This window comes from Acinonyx jubatus, chromosome D4 (assembly GCF_027475565.1).
Source record: "Acinonyx jubatus isolate Ajub_Pintada_27869175 chromosome D4, VMU_Ajub_asm_v1.0, whole genome shotgun sequence".
Lineage (NCBI taxonomy): Eukaryota > Metazoa > Chordata > Mammalia > Carnivora > Felidae > Acinonyx > Acinonyx jubatus.
In genome coordinates, this window is record NC_069391.1 from 48,850,422 (window position 1) to 48,867,443 (window position 17,022).

Consider the following 17,022-nt stretch of genomic DNA (forward strand, 5'->3'; position numbering starts at 1 on the left):
TTTGGACTTTGAATATATTTGCATATTGAATTTAAACCTATGGAGCCCTGATTTCCGCTTCCAGTGGTGTGTGTGTGTGTGTGTGTATTACAACCAGGGTCCCTCATGAGCAGCCAGAGTGGCACTGTCGGGAGTTAGGGGCATTAGGTATGTCCCTCCTGAAGCCCCCCATCTTGCCTTTAGAACTGCCCTTGAACACTCCCTGGATGGGCAGTCTTGAGTTGACTTGGCTCAAGTCTGGGCTTCAGGGAAAGGTTTGGATTCTTTGTCAGACTTTTTTTTTTTTTTTTTTTAAACCTGTCTAGCAAAACGAGACTGAAAAATGAATAGTATCATCTATCTGGTGAGGGTAAAAATTACTTTATCCAATTAGATAGCATACCACTGGTTCCTTGGCATATGTTTATTCGATAAATGTAGCTTCACACATGTGAATCATCAATCTGTCAGGAATACTCAGTTATATGTCACTTCCTCCATGCACCTATAAGCATAATAAGAAAGTCCATATGCTTTCACTTTGAGCTAGTCTAGGGTAAGAAATACACGTACCACAAGAGCTCTAATCTCTTTAGAGCATTCTTGGAACTGAGAGAACAAGAAAAGGTTTTTAAAACTTTGTTTAGTATTGATTTCTTAACCCCTCAAATCACCTGCATTGGTTCAGGTTTGGTGTTATCCCTTTGAAGTCCGTGTTGTAGGACTTCTTAAAAAATTGCTAATTTTATTCTCCATGCTGATGAAGTGAAATAGTAAGCATTTCTTAAAAATATAAAAGTCCCCTAAATTTCACCCTCGGATGTGTTTTCAGTCTTCATTTGAAAGTATGCGTGAGAATTTGAAGTTTCCCATCAAATAAAATCGATGAAAACAGACCTTCCATTTCACGGTTAGGCCTTCTTAGTGTGAATTTCCTTCGTTGCTGTGTGTCTTCACATTTCTATAAATTACCAGGCAAGGCCGAGTTTGCCTTACCCGCTCTCAGTTCTTCCAGGGACTAGGGAAAAGGGAAAGGGCTAATTGAGTCAAACATTTTCTAACTATTGAAAAAAAGTGAACAGAGAGAGCCACATGTCAACAAAGCAAGTAATTAACCTGAGTATTGTTGCGAGCTGCTAGCGATCATTAACATGAAAGACCGATCAGAAGAGGATCCATCTGCTGAATAATTGAGTTGTCAGTCCTCACAAAGGGATGCAGAAAAAATAATAATCTTGAAAGTCTGATTCTCAAGCCATATCCTCAGATTAAGGATCTTCGCTCGGTTTTCTGGGACCACCATGTGTAGAAACGGTGCTTCTTGGCGGTCTGGGTGGCAGTTTCCTTCAGTAAAGCCTCGTCGGCAATAATAGTGAGTGCTGTGCCATTTTAACCAGAGGTGTTTTGTTTTGTTTAACTACCAACCTCCCATATGTGTGAGTTTCAAACAAAATCAAAATTCCAGATCCTTTTTGGCTGAAAGCATGGAGGAGAAGGGGGTGGGGAAGAGGGGCCTTGAGGGAAGGAAGTGCTCCATTGGACCCAAGTTAATATTCAGAATATCATAAATTACCTATCCGCCTGCAAGGCATGTTGAAAGAAATTAAAGAGTCTATCTAGTTAAACTGGTTTGAAATAAGCCCATGGAAGACAAGGTGCTGTGTACTTTTATATTCTGGAGTCGTTTCCTTAAAGATAAGAAATGATCATAAATAAAACAATTGTCTTCAGCTTGGCTCAGCTCTCTCAGAATGAGGTTTTGACAAAGCTGTTTATTTTGGAGCAGGGAGAGATCAAAGAAGGAAGATGAACTGAGCCCTCTCCGGGCAGCCACTCAGTAACTTGAGGCGGATCACTGACACCCGGAGCTTTTGTTCCTGCCACTGAAGCTTCAGAAGAAAGAAACTAGGATCTCAATGTAGTTTGGCCTTCTGTGCTGTCGCACTTACGGAATGTGTAGGGTGGGACTCAAGTGCCCTGAATGTTCTGTTTTCTGCTCTGAAGAGAAGGTGGTAGAACTCTCTAAACCTAGTGAGCAAAGTTGCATTACAAATACAGAGCCCTTAGTCACTTTGACCCCGGGAGTGCAGTGACTGACTTGGCCCCCCCTACCCACCCTCCGAGTGGGACAAGATAGGAACACAATTCAGTTTTCTAGTGCATTAGGCAAGCACACAGGCACTGTTTTTCTCTCTGGCCTGAAATCTCAGCAGATTGTCTCTGCTTTGCCCCACCGTGTGGTCTGAGTTGGCGAGGAGTGCCATCTACTGACCTACTTACTCCTAGGTCTCAGAGCTCTGAGTTTCCCTGGAGGTCTCATTTCCAGCAACAATAGAGAGAAGGAAATTCTGAATGTAGCGGAGTGTTGGGTTTCCTGTACAGTGCAGCATGTGAAAAACGATTGCCTTGCCCCACTGATTAATTTCCTTGTGTTGCCCAAAGCATTGTATTTGAAGGAGTGAGCCTGGTCAGATTGGTCATCTGGTTATCTTAATGTTAAAAGTGAAGAAATGAAGGCAATTCTCAGGAAAGGCTCTGTTAGAAGCTCACTTCTTACGTGTGCATCATTCTAAATTCAAAGGAAAAGATATCCTTTTGAAAGCATTTGGTCTTTTCCAGAATGTCATGGTCCTATCCTCAACAGGTAAAATGTTTATTGGTAGTATAAAATTTTACAGCTGAATGGGAACCTGGACATTTTCTTGTTCATCTCTTCGATTTCGTCTCATTTTTTTGAGGTCCGAAATGTTAAATAATAGGGTAATGGACCTGAACTTGAGTTTCTGAGCCCAATCAGTGCTCTTTCCCCCACAAATTAAAAGTGAACTCATTTTAAAAATCATTTTTGTATTATGGAATATGGTAGATTTTTGAATAGAACTATGAGTGTGTGTGTTACAGCAGAGAATGGATAAGGAGCGATGGGAATATGAGACATCTATTTATTCATTACTTATTTACTTTTAAATGTTTGTTTGTTTTAAGAGAGAGTGCACGGGAGGGGCAGAGAGAGGGAGAGAGAATCCCAAGCGGGCTCCATCCACACTGTCAGTACAGAGCCCAGTGTGAGGCTCGAACCCACGAACGATGAGATCATGACCTGAGCTAAAATCAAGAGTTGGATGCTTAACCTAATGAGGCATGCAGGCACCCCAGGAATATGAGACTTCTTCAATATATCCTTTATTTGGCATTTTCCTCCATAATATTAGCTTCTGAGATTATAACTCACTTGGTAATGAGGTTATCATGAAAAAGACAAATTACTTTGCTTTTTCTGTTTATGTACATTTGTAAACACTCATCAATAAATTCAGTGGATCTCAGCAATTTGAAACGAGGCCCATTTAAAAATATTTCCCTCATAATCCTCAATTTCGAAGACTCCAATAAATCAGCTGTATTTATTAAATAATAATTTGTTTCTCCTTTTTATTAATTAGAAACCTAGCTCCCCACGGAAGCATCTAAACAGCATGCCAAACTACTGTTCGTATCCTACGTTGTAATTGGTTCCTATAAAATGACAGGCGCTTGCTATCTTATCACGGGTAGACACATCATTTCTTGAGCCATGGAAGATAGCCCTGGCTCTTGATTTCTTGAGTTGGAGGATGCCAGGTTGGGAGCAACCAGTGTAACTGATGGCCGTCTTCACTTTCACAGCTGCATCAATTTAGTGGATATGAGTAATTTTTAGAATCCGAAAGACAGGTACTAAAAAGGGGCATTTGAGTGTTTGTTTTATCATCCCTAGCATACTGAGCACTGGTAGTCATGCTGAAACAGCAGAATGAATAAGAAAAAAAAATCTTGCCGGAGGGGACGATAATCTCGTATAACTCAGCTGCTGTGCATGTGTGTGAGAGTGTTGTCACAAAAAAGCAGCAGCCTGGGAAGCTTCGATCAATTTCCTTATCGTCAACTTCTTTTTTTAAAGTCTTTTGGCCTGACTCAGCATTTCAGATATAAGTCCGTTATTTTCCAAGAAAGAGTAAGATTAGATGAGACGAAAGAAAATGTGCAGAGGAGACTTGCTGTTTGGAAAGTGATCTTATTGTAGGACATTTCATTCGTAAGTGCCTTTGTTTAGGTGGCAGGTCAGCTACAAAGTGCTTGAAATCAAGTTTAACAGCATTCTCTTTGATCCCTAGATTCTTGAAGTGAAAAGTCCAATAAAGCAAAGCAAATCAGATAAGCAAATAAAGAACGGGGAATGTGACAAGGTAGGTTTCCAGGGCGTTCTATGAGTGCTGCAGCACTGACGTGTCTTCCATTTCCTTGTGTTTCCCTCAAACATCCTTGGTGGTTCCCCTTTCATTTCTGCATCGGAAGTGCCCGGCACCACCCCCAACCCCCTCACCAAATGATGAGCACTTTTCCTCGGTGCTTTGTAGTTGATTTTCCAAGTCTTGCTTAGATCTTCAGCGTTAAGCTGGGCCCATATGCTACCATTTGCCACGATGCCTGTATTGCCAAGGGATTTGGGGCACACTGAATTGGGAGGTAAGAAAATCATGGTGGAGGTAGAGGGTTGAGGAGTCTCAGCCACAAGGGAGCAGGACGCCCGAGCCTCGTGTAATGTGCTTTCCAAGTGTGCATCGTGCATTTGACATCTGACTTCCAGACCTGTTGCGGGCAGGGTGATAACACGTTCTGCAGGATCAGGCTAGGCCTGACTAAAGCTTCACCAACCTTTCCTTTGCCTTTGCTGCAAACGACGCTAGAAAAACCCATGCAGTTATGCTAACAAAGATTCATGAGTCTGAGCATATGGAAAGAGAGGTACGCTTCTGTCCTTGCAAGGGAGCTTTTGACAAACCAGATGCTAATATGGATAGCGATCTCTAGTTTTCATAAGACATTCTCTTCTGTCACTTCCTATTTACTGGCGATGTTAGGTATGACCGGGAAAGCTTTTTTTTTTTTTTTTTTAATAGTTTGTCCTGATGTAATTGGTAATGTGCATTTATACTCCCATGTTCAAATTTAGACTTTTTTTTAGTTGAATCTTAGTTAAAAATCTTCTGAGATGGAAGAATTAAAAAAAAAAAAAGTGATAGCCTGTGATAATATGTTTAAATTCACAATTTAGGATTGAGTACCCTTTCTCTCTGTGGAGGGTGTTACCAGGAGAGGGTGAGTCTGCTCCTTTGAATCTTGTTGAGAGCACATAAGTGCAAGAATTGCCCCTCGTAAAAAAGCTGGCTTTATACGAGTTGGCCAGGAGAGACTTGGTCTGCAAAGGCCTTGGGTACCGAGTCCACACAGCCCTGGGAAGGGTGGTAGAACGGGGAACCTCCACCTGCTGCTTGTATGTTCCTGTTCATTTCTTGTTTTGTTTGTGGATCGCTTCCTAAAGTGCTTGTTCTTTTGGGGGATACTCTTCTCTTTCAGGCCTACCTAGATGAACTGGTCGAGCTCCACAGAAGGTTAATGACGCTGAGGGAAAGACACATTCTGCAGCAGGTGAGAACTGCTTTTTCTAGAAGCCTCAAGGCCTACTCTGTATCATAACACCTGGAGGTCACACCAACCCTACGCTGTCAGCAGAAGTCTTTGGGGGGAGGGGGGCTCGTGGCCCAGGTTACCTCAAAGTCCGCTCTGCAGCTCCCGGCCCTCCCCCGGTGTTGCAGATGATGAAAACTGGGCCCTCGTGGAGGTGACGGTGCCAGATTGTACCCATGCCTCAGCCGGCTGACTGACGCTGTCATGTGGGCTGAAGGAGGGGATAATGGAAGTGCAGAAGCCTTTGGGGCCAGGCTTCTAGTTTGATGAGAAAACAGTGATAAGAACGTCAGTCAAATGGGGTAAACATTTGCGATTTCAATTTAGTAACCTTTTGCCAGTGCTCTTCTGAGGGAAATAAATATTTTCCTCGTTTCTCTTATCTTCTACAACATACATCTATTATTATGAACTCAACTGTGAAATTCTTGTGGAGTGGGGAAACTTCTATTCGTACAATTTGATGTTTTGAGAAGATAAGGGTGCTTTTTAATTTTACTGTAGTTACAGTACACGTGTCCGTTGCGTTAACAGTGGCTATCGATAAAATAACTTAGTTCTTTAACACCCAAAGAGAAGGTTGCGTTCTGAATTCCAGGGTGGGATTGTAGATTATTTCACTGTTTGAAATTTTGTTTTATTACTACTTTCAAATGACTTGAAGGAGTACTTAATCTACCCCAGCTGTGTGTGGGTTATCTTTTTTTTAATGTTTAATGGCTGATGGTCACATTTATATTCTGTGTACATTTTTTGCTGAAATCTATAAATACATACTCTCGAACCTGCCAAGTTCCCTGATTTGTCTGATACGCTTTTTAAGCCTTCTAGAGTTTCAGATTTGAACACAAGGTTACAGACCTACAGTTCCTAACTGGGACGAGTTGGATTTCTTGTGTTTCTCTGTAAGCGAGTGCGGGGAGGGGAGTGGTTTACCCTAAGAATTACTCCAGTCCTCTGCTGGTGTCTTTCTTCAACGTTCTTTTGTCGAAATGAAAATTGTTCAGCTTGCCATTTACCAATTACTTGGGGTTAATTGACTGAATGGTGATGGTAAATCTATTAGCGGATAGTCCCGTCCCTTTCTATCCCCTTTTAAACACCAGCTCTGAACCACTGTGGAGCGGTTGTCCAATAAAGCTACTAATGCACAAGCTGGGCCCAGATAGTGAGTCTCGCCGGAGAGCGGAACAGATGTTTGGGCAGGGCTGGGACACCTTCACAAAGAACGCCCAGCCATCAAGGGGAGGAAGCAGACCGTTGGCAGGGTCTTACCTTGGGGTGTCGTTGGCATTCCGATTTCATATTGTCCTTTGATTTGACCTTTGAAAGAATCGTGAGGCAAGGTGGCCTCCTGGAGAATTCTATCGAAGTGGATTACTTTAGTGTCCTAGAGGGAGAGAGTGACGGCTATGAATTTTTAGCCTGGCATCAAGGCGCTCCAGGACGCACAGCGTTTCAGCCTAATTGCATTCCCAGGCCGGTTGAAAGCTCTCAGTCTTTGGCCTTTTGCCTCGTAATGCAGCTGAGGCTCGTGATTATGATACCATGATGCATGTCCTGTCACGGTTTACTGCTTAATTAATTCCTATTGTAAAACATAGCACTACTGAGGACTAATGTTATTCCCCACCTCGAGAGCTGCTCATCTCATGGACTTCATTCCACAGAGTCCACGTCTTCACCGCCGCGCGGGCCTGAGCCCCTGCGACGGGATTTCTGGCGAGGCCAGGATCCCATCCTAGGTCTTTTGCTATCAGACGCATCCTATCGAAAAATCTGGTCTGACGGTTTTATTCGGCTCACAGAAAGTGGTTACTGCCTTTGTTTTACTCTGGGTTCATGCGGTACTGGCCCCCGGTTTCTAGCTTACTGAGCAGAAGGTACTGGATCAAGAGAGCCTGTGTTCTTAAGCCACTTTTCCTTAGGTTAAAAATACAGTACAGGGGATACATCCAGACCCAGAGATGTGAGTACCGAGGACTGCCGAAGGATTTGATTTTTCTTCAAACCGTGCATTCCACATTTATTTGGAAAGGGAGACCCGGCACCTCTAACCTCCCCAGCAATTGAGCGGAGTCTGGATTGGCTGCTGCTTAGGAGGAAGAAAAAGCTCTAAGGAGAACCACGCTTTCCTCAGAAGACAGGTTAACAGGCTAGAGAACAGCTCCTGTACTTCTAAAATTATCTTCAGGGAGGTGGAAGTGAGTGGTATATTGGGGTATTCCTTCTCACAACATGGAGAAGCCTCCCTGAGAAGTCTTCTGCTGAGACTCATCACCTCCATCTTGGGAGATCGCCTCCATGTTACGGACTCCCCCGTGGCTACAATCCCGAAGGCCTGCCTCTAGCCCCGGGGCAGGACACACAGGGTCCCACGGTAGACAGCATTTCCCTGTTGGTAGCCAAGGTGATCCTACAGGAAGACAGAAAGAACTGTGGTTGGTTTGGTTTTTTTAAATGTAATTAGACCAAGAACAATGCATCTACCTTTTTATAATTAAAAACCAGGGTTGGGGAAAGGAGCCACCGATTTAACACGTGGATCATACCCCCCTTTAAAAACCAACAAAAACCCCTGCCTGCATGGTACCCCCTAAAAGGCTTCTGTGGCAGGAAATAATCCATCACGAATGTTTTCACCATAACCGTGATCAGAAGAATGAATTAAGCAGCTGAGACACTCTTCCTTTTCCACTACGTGTACACACCGTGTGCCCTTGCCTTCCTTTCTTATCTATAGTCACTCTTTTATTATTTGGGGGAGGTCTTTACTGTTGCAGAATGATGCAGGGTGAGGGCACCAAGGTGGGGCCACGCCGCATCAGCAGAGCAAGGTGATGCCTATAGAGAGGCAGACAGCCATCCTCGGAGGACCAGCGGGGTGCTTTTAGGCCTCGTGGCTCCTGTCATCAGAATAAGACGGCGTTGATGCTGTGCTTCTGATGTTCTAACCATCAGGATTCCTGGAAGGGAACCCACATTTATTTTTCTTTATGAAGTCTTTACTTAATTGAAGACGTGGGTGCATGCTCTAATAATTCAAGTCGTTAATGCGGTTCCCTTTGGCAAGTTGTCCCGAGCGCCCCGCCTGCTGCACTACTGGTACTTTGAGGCCATCTCTGCATCTACCTTGATGTATTCTTACAAGCTCCCATAAAAGTGTGGGGCTCATTTAGGGAGATTGATCAGGTCCCGTTCATTTGTTTGTGGCTGCAGGCGGGTGGGGAGGGTGCCGCGTGGGGAGGAGGTAGGAGGCCTGTCAGCCAAGCCCTGGAAACCTATGAGACACCCCATCCCCTGGCTGGCAAATGGGTTTATTTGCTTCAAAATCAAGCAGCTTTTTCTAGAAGGTATCTTTATTGCTCTGTTTTGTACTTACTGTTAAGTCATTAGCCAAACGGAGTCGCAGAAAGCGATTTTCTTAAAGGAGTTGTCATTTCAAAGGGAAAACCTAGGACTATGTTTTACCCCTACATTGTGATTTAACTACTCTCCCTCATCTTCTGTTCTCCCTGCTTTCTTCCCTTATCCCTGCCAACTTTTATTATAATTATTTTTTAAAGATCCAAGTAAGCCTTTTCTGAGTTTTAGCTTCTGGCATTTTCCCCGCTTCATTTGTTTTAGTGTCAATGAAATGGCTAAGAGTCAATGAGGGGAGGTGGAGAGAGCACTGGGTCTGATGGTTCCTGTGCTGTCCAGTTACCTCCTAGAACATTAAGGATAAGTTTATGTGGTAATCATAATCACGTTTCCTTGATCTGTGTCACAATTCCGTTTATAAAGAAGCTTTCATTTATCCTATTATCTTATTTGACCCTCTTGCACATCTGTGTCATAGGTAAAACAGGTGCCGTTATCCCCATTTTACAGAAGAGGAGGAAACGGAGGGTCAGAGGTTATAGTGTTCTGTGCAATGCCATTCAAATAGTGAGCACCATCAGAACTGATACACATAATTTGGGACTCCATTCAGAATGCTTGGTCACTTACCCAGCGGCCAGCAGTCACACTCTGGGACAATTGTCATTTGCCTTCCCTGTGTACATTGAAAGCCTATTTTTTCCTGTCCTGAAGATCACTATTTTTACTAGGCCTATACTATTTCTTTACGATGTAGCGAAAAAGATAATTTACTCTGGAAAGCACCCTTAATTCAATTGATGGTCAACACATACTGAGTATTTGATTGCCTTGAAAAGTTTGTGTGTGGACATAGCTGTGTATGTGCCTCAGTATGTATGTAGATGTGTGTGGGTGGCTTATCCAAAGCTCAATAACTATTAATAAAACAAATGAGTGTCCGCCTTCCATCTTGTTAGTGTTAGTAAGTTCCTGCTTGGTAAGTCCTTTAACCATAACTGGGAACAGCCTTTCTAATCTTTTGATGCATGAGCTAGAGATAGAACCCTGAGTCCAGGGGTTTAAGTAAGGCCCTCTGTCTACCTACCCACACCCCACTCCTCCACCCCCGCCATCCACCCATATAATAGGTGGTCAATGTAGTGGCTTAAAAGGTGTCATTGAGGGGCAGTCGGTTGAGCGTCCACCTTCGGCTTGGGTCATGATCTCGTGGTTTATGAGTTCAAGCCCCGCGTCGGGCTCTGTGCTGACAGCTCGGAGCCTGGAGCCTGCTTCGGATTCTGTGTCTCCCTCTCTCTCTGCCCCTCCCCCACTCATGCTATATCTCCCTCTCTTTGTCAAAAATCAATAAAGCATTAAAAAAGTGCCATTGAGGATGTAGACTCCTTGCCCTTCTGCTCTGCCGTCTTTCCCAAGACACATATTCACTGTCTGTATCCTTCTTAAAAATTGTCCTGAAATCCCAGCGACTTCGGACAAAATAAATTAAATAGCAGTATCTGCCACATGCTGCAAGTGGGTCTGGGGAGGCCAGCGTTTTAGCTGGGCCTGTTGCCACTTCCAGAAAAATCCAGCTTCCACTAGTAAAAAAGAAGGGATAAATGGATGTTAGATAGACAGGTTGCTGTGTCTGTCATGATTTCACAGTGAGAGTAACTTGTTTTTTTATTATGAAACCTGTAGTTCCATCTGTAAAAAATAGTTCCAGCTATTGAGTAAGGCAAGAACAACTCAGTCTGGAGCTGTGTGATTAATTGGATTGGGGTTCAATGTGTCTTTTATGCTTCTGTGGAAGTCAAATATGTCAGGAATGGGGGGCACATTTTCTATGGAGAGCCACTGACCCATAGGGAGTAGTTCACAAACTTACTGTTTTTTAAAGAAAACTAATTGTAAGAAGAGAGGGTCAAAAGTTTCCTTTCTGCTGCTTTCAACCTGAAATTAGGTAATGTAAAACTCCATTGAATAAATAATAGGCTACATAATGAAAACTGTTCTCTTCTTTAAAGTTATTGAATGAAAGAGAATGGGAAGCAAGTGATAGGAGGGGAGTGGAGGGTTCGCCAATTTTCTCTGCAAATATTTTTTCTTTCATCCTGATGTTGATTTGTTTTCTCTCTCCCACAAAGCTTGCTAAGACTAACCCCCCCTCCATCCCAGTTTACCTACAACATACATCTCTAAACTCCATGCAACCCCAGCACAGCGTCCATTTTGGATAAAATTACTGGTAAAATGAGAATGGAGAGACACATAACACGAGGAAAGATTCTCCCAAACCAGCAATCAACATCATTCTTAACCTTGAAACCTTAGAAGCGCCCTCTTGTAAGCCAAGGCAAGACAGCAACAGTACCTTCTGCCATCTCTTTCTGGAAGTTAGAGTCAATACAGTAAGAAACGAGGTATGCCTATTCCAAACGAGGAGACAAAGGCTTTCCTTTTCTTTTTATAGATAATGCATTTGCTAGATAATTCATTTTCTAGATCATACTTATTACCCCCAAGTATTCAAGAGACTAAACGGAACACGACTCTAAGTCATAAGTGTAGGTTTTCCTTCCTTTTGTTGACGTATAACAAAGTGTATAGCTGGAGGAATTTTAACAGAGTGAATGTGTCTTTTGTGACCGGCACCCAAATCAAGCAACAAAACAGTTCCAGCCCCTTCCAGTTCCTCCCCATGGTCTTCAGAGGGTGGGAGGGTAGTTGGCTTTTATTTTTTTCTTTGTGCGTTTTTGTACTTTCTAAGCTTTCAACAATAACATAGAAAGAGAAATGATCATTATTCTGTGTGTGTGTATGCGTGTATGTGTACTTTTTTCATAAGGAGTTTTGTTATTTCTAGGATGGAATTTCCTTACTCTAGTCACTATCCATTGAGTCTGTAACTAATTTTGAAAGGGGCCTTGAAATTGTACCTCCCTCTAACCACACCCATACAGTAAAATAGTCTATTGAGGACTTGAAAGCAGAAATCAGTTTAAAGGATATGAATGATGAGAACAGGTATTCTGTTCTCATTGAAAATTTCAAAGAGTTAACATTCCTTTGGCTTGTTACCAAAGTGGCTAAGAGAGGGTTCCTTGCCATCAATGGCATAGGACCTTCTTGCCATAAAGGAGAATATCAGTCTCTTGGTTCTATATTTGATCCCCTCCCTCCCTCCCTCTCTCTCCCTCCCTCTCTCCCTCTCCCTCTCTCTCTCTCTGTCTGTCTCTGGCTTTTGATGTCCATTGCTTATTTCCCAAAATTTCTCTTCTTTATTCCCCTAGATCGTGAACCTTATAGAAGAAACTGGACACTTTCATATCACAAACACGACATTTGATTTTGACCTTTGCTCGCTGGACAAAACCACAGTCCGTAAACTACAGAGTTACCTGGAAACATCTGGAACATCCTGAGGATACAACAACTGGATGCATCAAAAACTATTGTTTTGTTTTGTTTTGTTTTTTGGTTGTGATCTTTTTTTGTTTGTTTATATGAAAACACTCAGAATGATGCAACCAAAAGGGAAAAAATAAAAATCAAACAACCTTCAGCTTTATTTTTCTTTAAAGCCAGTCATCATCTCTTGATAAAGGAGAGGTTAAGCAAACCAGCCTCAGCGGACCACTCTTCTCTCCAAGGAAATCCCCGGGAAGAGTTAGCCTGGATAGCCTTGAAAATAAATCAAACACAACACAAGAAAACTTAAAGAATGTGTATGGTATCCTGTATCTCTCTCTGTGGCGGTTCATTCCACAGGACGAATGCATATTCAACACACTGCCTTATTACATAACTGATCTATTTATTATCGCATACAGATATTCTAAAGTCGTTGAGGGAATGACACCACAAGACATTATAAGTACTTGTACTTGGTCCCATGGATGCTCTTTCAATGCAGCGCCCTTGCCATCCCAAGCCCAGTGACCTTACTTGTACACCGTGCCACTCTCCACCAACTTTTCCAAGTCCTTTTACTCGTTGCAGTCCGCATTTGCCACCTTTTGTTTTTCCAGTTCCAGGACACAAATGATCAACTGGGGGGACCAAATTGCCACCCTGATTTTCTTCTTTGTGGTCTTTCTTCTGAGAGTTGGGGCCCAGCCCTTGGCTGTATCCATATAATGATCTTGGACCATGGTAGAAAATGCACCAAATAGGATCAGATGAATTGTTGTCTAGCCTTAGTCAATAAACCTGTAGGACTTTTAACCAAGTGTACCTGTAAACGTCCTGCATCCAGCATTATTGAGCTGTCTTCAACATTCTTGTGTCTGTTTTACTGTTCTAATACTAGATAAATATGGAAGTAAAGGCATTCCACAGGATCATCGTTGAAAAAAAAAAAAAAAAGGAATTCTGGTTCTGTTTTCTAAAGAAATGTAGAAATTCTTAATTTGGATCTATTTATTAGAGTTTCAGCTTTCTTCGGCTGCCAGTATGTTCTCCATCTTTACCATAAAACCTGGAATAAGAGATTTTTTGTTCCTGTATGATCCTCTTAGACTCTTTTATATTTGGAAAATGAAAATCTTTCTTTGGGGGAAGATTCTTGGTTATTCTGCCATAACAGATTATGTATTAACTTGTAGATTCAGTGGTTCGATCCTGTTTAGTCACTTGCTTATGTTTCCAGAAGGATTTCTTGTATTGGTGAAAATAAAGATGGCTGGGGGGGGGGGATATTTTTGTTCTTGATGTACCCTGTTTTAAAACTAGAAATCTGTCCTGTGGCATGCAAAAGAAAGCGAATTATTTTTAAAAGAAAAAAAAAAAACCCCGAAGTACTTTTGGTGTCATTATTCCATCCTCTCCATAAGTGGAGATATGCAAAGTGAGAACAGCTCATCTTTCAAGTTTTTGCTAGGAACTCAACCGAAAAGAAGGGGAAATGAAGAAATACTTCTGGATCCAAAGGTTCATTCACTGGATCAGCCTTAAGAAAGCCTCTATGTGTGCGAATAGACCGGTCTCTAGGCTCTCCCTTGTTTATTCCCATGCCAGATGCTGTCTTTTCATACAGAGATTAACTAGTGTCTGTACAGAAAATGGGCTTTCCAGACCCATTCTTTTGGGCAGTAATGTAAATGCAGATTGATAATGAAGTTATTTCTGCATTTTAAAAAGGGGATTTTTTTTTCACATTGTTTCTTTCTATCCAAAGACACTATTTTTTTCCTTTAAAAAAATTATAATACAGCCATGCTCCTTGTAAATTACTTCTGAAGCGTCCTCCCCAAGGACAAGTGTACTTTTCCCGTAATGTTATGATTCTCGATGGTTGGCATGAACCGCCCTTGAAGCATTTGTTGTGTGTCCCCTACTCAGTGTTTAACTCCAGAAACACTTCTGGAGTCATTTTGGATATAAGGTGACTGATTTGTGTGGTTTTAGGCGTGGTTTTAGTTGTGTCTGGTTCTGTTTTTAACTTTGCAGATGAAAGGGGGAGGGCGATGCTTATATGAATTGTTTGCAAAATTTAGAAATCTTTAAACGTTTCTAACTGCTAATCCACATATTCTAATTAAGCCAGAAATGGATGTGGTTTAACTGAAATATCTGTGTAGTGTAACTAGAAATGTATATATGTAGTTCGGGCCATTTTTATTTTTGTAACTAAGTTGTATGGCAAAAATGATTTGGCGGCGTGACCATTTTTCTCGTTCCTCTGGCTGTTTACCAGGAAACTAGGTAACATAAGCGACCAAACAACAAGGACAACAAGAAGGGAAGCTACTACAGTGATAAACTTTAGACCTAAAATTTAGGCAATAAAGCAAATGTCTTCAGACTCTCGTCAAAATGTAAGTTTGTAAATTTAATAACGAAAGTCAAGAAAACTTCCTCATGGACACAGCAAAAGGAGCTGTCCACAAAATTTCCAGAGTGAGAGTCACATTGTTGATTTTTTTCAAGTTGTATTCTTACTCTCATCGAATCCTTAAATGCAGAAATAATAAATCCCCTTTTGATGAATTTCAAATAGTTATACTTCTCTTCAAGTAACCCTCTCAGTTCTGCCATGTTTATAAACACCATTGAAACCTGTCAAAAAATATATTTGGCACATGCGTATCCTAACAGGGGCGTTGGTATTCTAAGCACAAAGGAAAAATGGCAGGGTATAATTCCTTAGATAGATAGGTTTCAAATAAAATCAACTGGGTGATTGCGAATATGGTTTGAGACAGGCTGAGTATGAGAAGCTTTCTTTAAATTTTCCTCTAGTACGTGGGGGGGCAGCCGGGTGCGGGGGGGAGGGATGTGTGTCTAGAACTCCACCCCCACCCCTAATAAATTAGTTTTTGCCTCTGGTTTTGCAGCAGGATTATGCTTCCATCCTAGTTAGCATATAGCAGTCACGTTAGCAACGAAAACGTTTGCCGTTATAAACACCTTCACTGCAATCCACTTCTCCCTCTCCCTTTATGTAGACAAACAGGCGTGTCCACATATGCTTGCATATCTCGTCCAAGTAGGGGAAAGCGTAAAAAGATCAGGAGACAAAAACTCTACAAGAGACACCTAGGCGACTGTGCGAAACAGTTTTAAATTGCTAAGCCAGTGTCTCTGATCTGAATCACAATCCCCCTTTTTGTGGAAAGAGCCGAGAAAATTGGTTTTCTTCCACCAAAAATGTTTCTGCCGATCCCTTTTCCAAACCCAGCTAACCTTTCAGGAAGACAGCTCAGGCCTCCGTGATATCCCACATACCGTTCGAAGCCCCACCGTTCCAAGGATGTTCAAGGTAACCTACCTGTTTATAAGAGACTTTATTCTTAAATGCTTTAACTCTACCTAGGGGATGGAATTGGGTGCCCAGTGGTGGACGTGGTGGCTTATGTTCATTTCTCTTACTTGTGGGAGTGATCGGCTCAAGACTAGTTTGCTGTCCGCTCATTTCGTTCCACCTTTAGCCTTTTGTGTTCTAACGCTACGCGCTGCACACGCGCGCGCGCACACACACGTCCTGATCTTGCGCCAGACTGTTGCTCTAAAATTAGGAATGCGATGCCGAGACCATTACAGCCGCAGTGAATGTTGAGTTGCTTCCCGTGGTTTAGTTTCCTCTTGAGCTGGAAATCTACATCTTTGGCCCCTTTTGTTTTGTATGATGCTTTTGATCGTGTAGGCACAGCCACCCCTGGATGTTCCTTGTAAAGATGCCTTGAGGAGGTCAATTTAAAAGGAAGACAAAGCCACCGCTGTCTGTAAACTGTAAATATGTATTTTGGCACTTGTACCGCAGTAGGTGCAAATCGAGTTCTGATGGGAATGCTGACAGATCCTTCATGGTGGCCAGAGCTACTGTGCAGTGCGAAAATAAATGAAGCAAAAATGTATTCTTGAGATTAACAGTGCAAGGCCAGTACGTTTTATAAATCTGTCAGTATCTTCTTTAATGGAGTATGTGCAGTGACGTTGAAAGATACACTGTGTATGTGTGTGTAGAAGCTATTCTGTGACCTACAAGGCATTCATAAGATGTATTTCCCATTTCTAAAACCCGTGTTGAAATATAAGTACAGATTGACAGAAATAGGTGTTTTACTTAAATTCGTATCTAATCTTCCGTGGCTCCATTTTCTTTACAGGATACAGTCTTACTGATTTGTTAAGAGGCATTTGACCAGAGTTTGGTTTTGCTTTACATACAGGGAAAAATGAGCCCTTAGCTTTCCTCAAGAAGTGATGTTGCTCCTCAAAAAGAATGAATGGAGAAACCAGAACCAGCTGAGGGCACAGCCCAACTCCCATTCATTTTTGAGCGCCCGGTGTCCAGCACCATTTTCGTGTCGTAAAAGTCATTTCTGAAGCAAAATGGTGGGGCACATTCTTAGAATAAAACAGTTGACTTGTGCGTGACCTTTTCTCTCTTTCCCCCTGTTTCTCTGGAAGGTTTGGTTCATAAATTAAACAATGGGCTATCACTAGACAAAGCCCAACAAAGGCTCTACATTTAGCTTAGCAGCAAGAAATGCTACCTTGATTAGACAGGAAGGAGAAACTCGACTTCAAGAAAGAGAATAGAATGCTTTGAGCTTGGCAAATAACCAAGGGAGTGGATATAATGCTCCAGTTAATAGTAGACTTACATCAAATTTGAGAAAGTCACCTTATCTTCAGACTGCCAAGCCACTGAGGAGATTATAGTGGACTGCCTTGTAGGTTACC

The 17,022-nt window shown here is 42.2% G+C and overlaps 1 protein-coding gene across 2 annotated transcripts in view; it reads left to right on the plus strand.

The window, feature by feature from the left end:
* The window catches only part of MLLT3 (MLLT3 super elongation complex subunit), a 282,306-nt gene extending 269,909 nt beyond the window's left edge, over positions 1-12,397 (plus strand). For both annotated transcript variants that reach the window (XM_027047137.2, XM_027047139.2), the window contains exons 9-11: positions 4,134-4,205; positions 5,377-5,448; positions 12,126-12,397. In XM_027047137.2, coding sequence (XP_026902938.1) covers positions 4,134-4,205; positions 5,377-5,448; positions 12,126-12,257 — 276 coding nt within the window. In that variant the 3' untranslated portion in view covers positions 12,258-12,397. The remainder of the gene's footprint in view (positions 1-4,133; positions 4,206-5,376; positions 5,449-12,125) is intronic.
* The last annotated feature ends 4,625 nt before the right edge of the window (positions 12,398-17,022 follow it).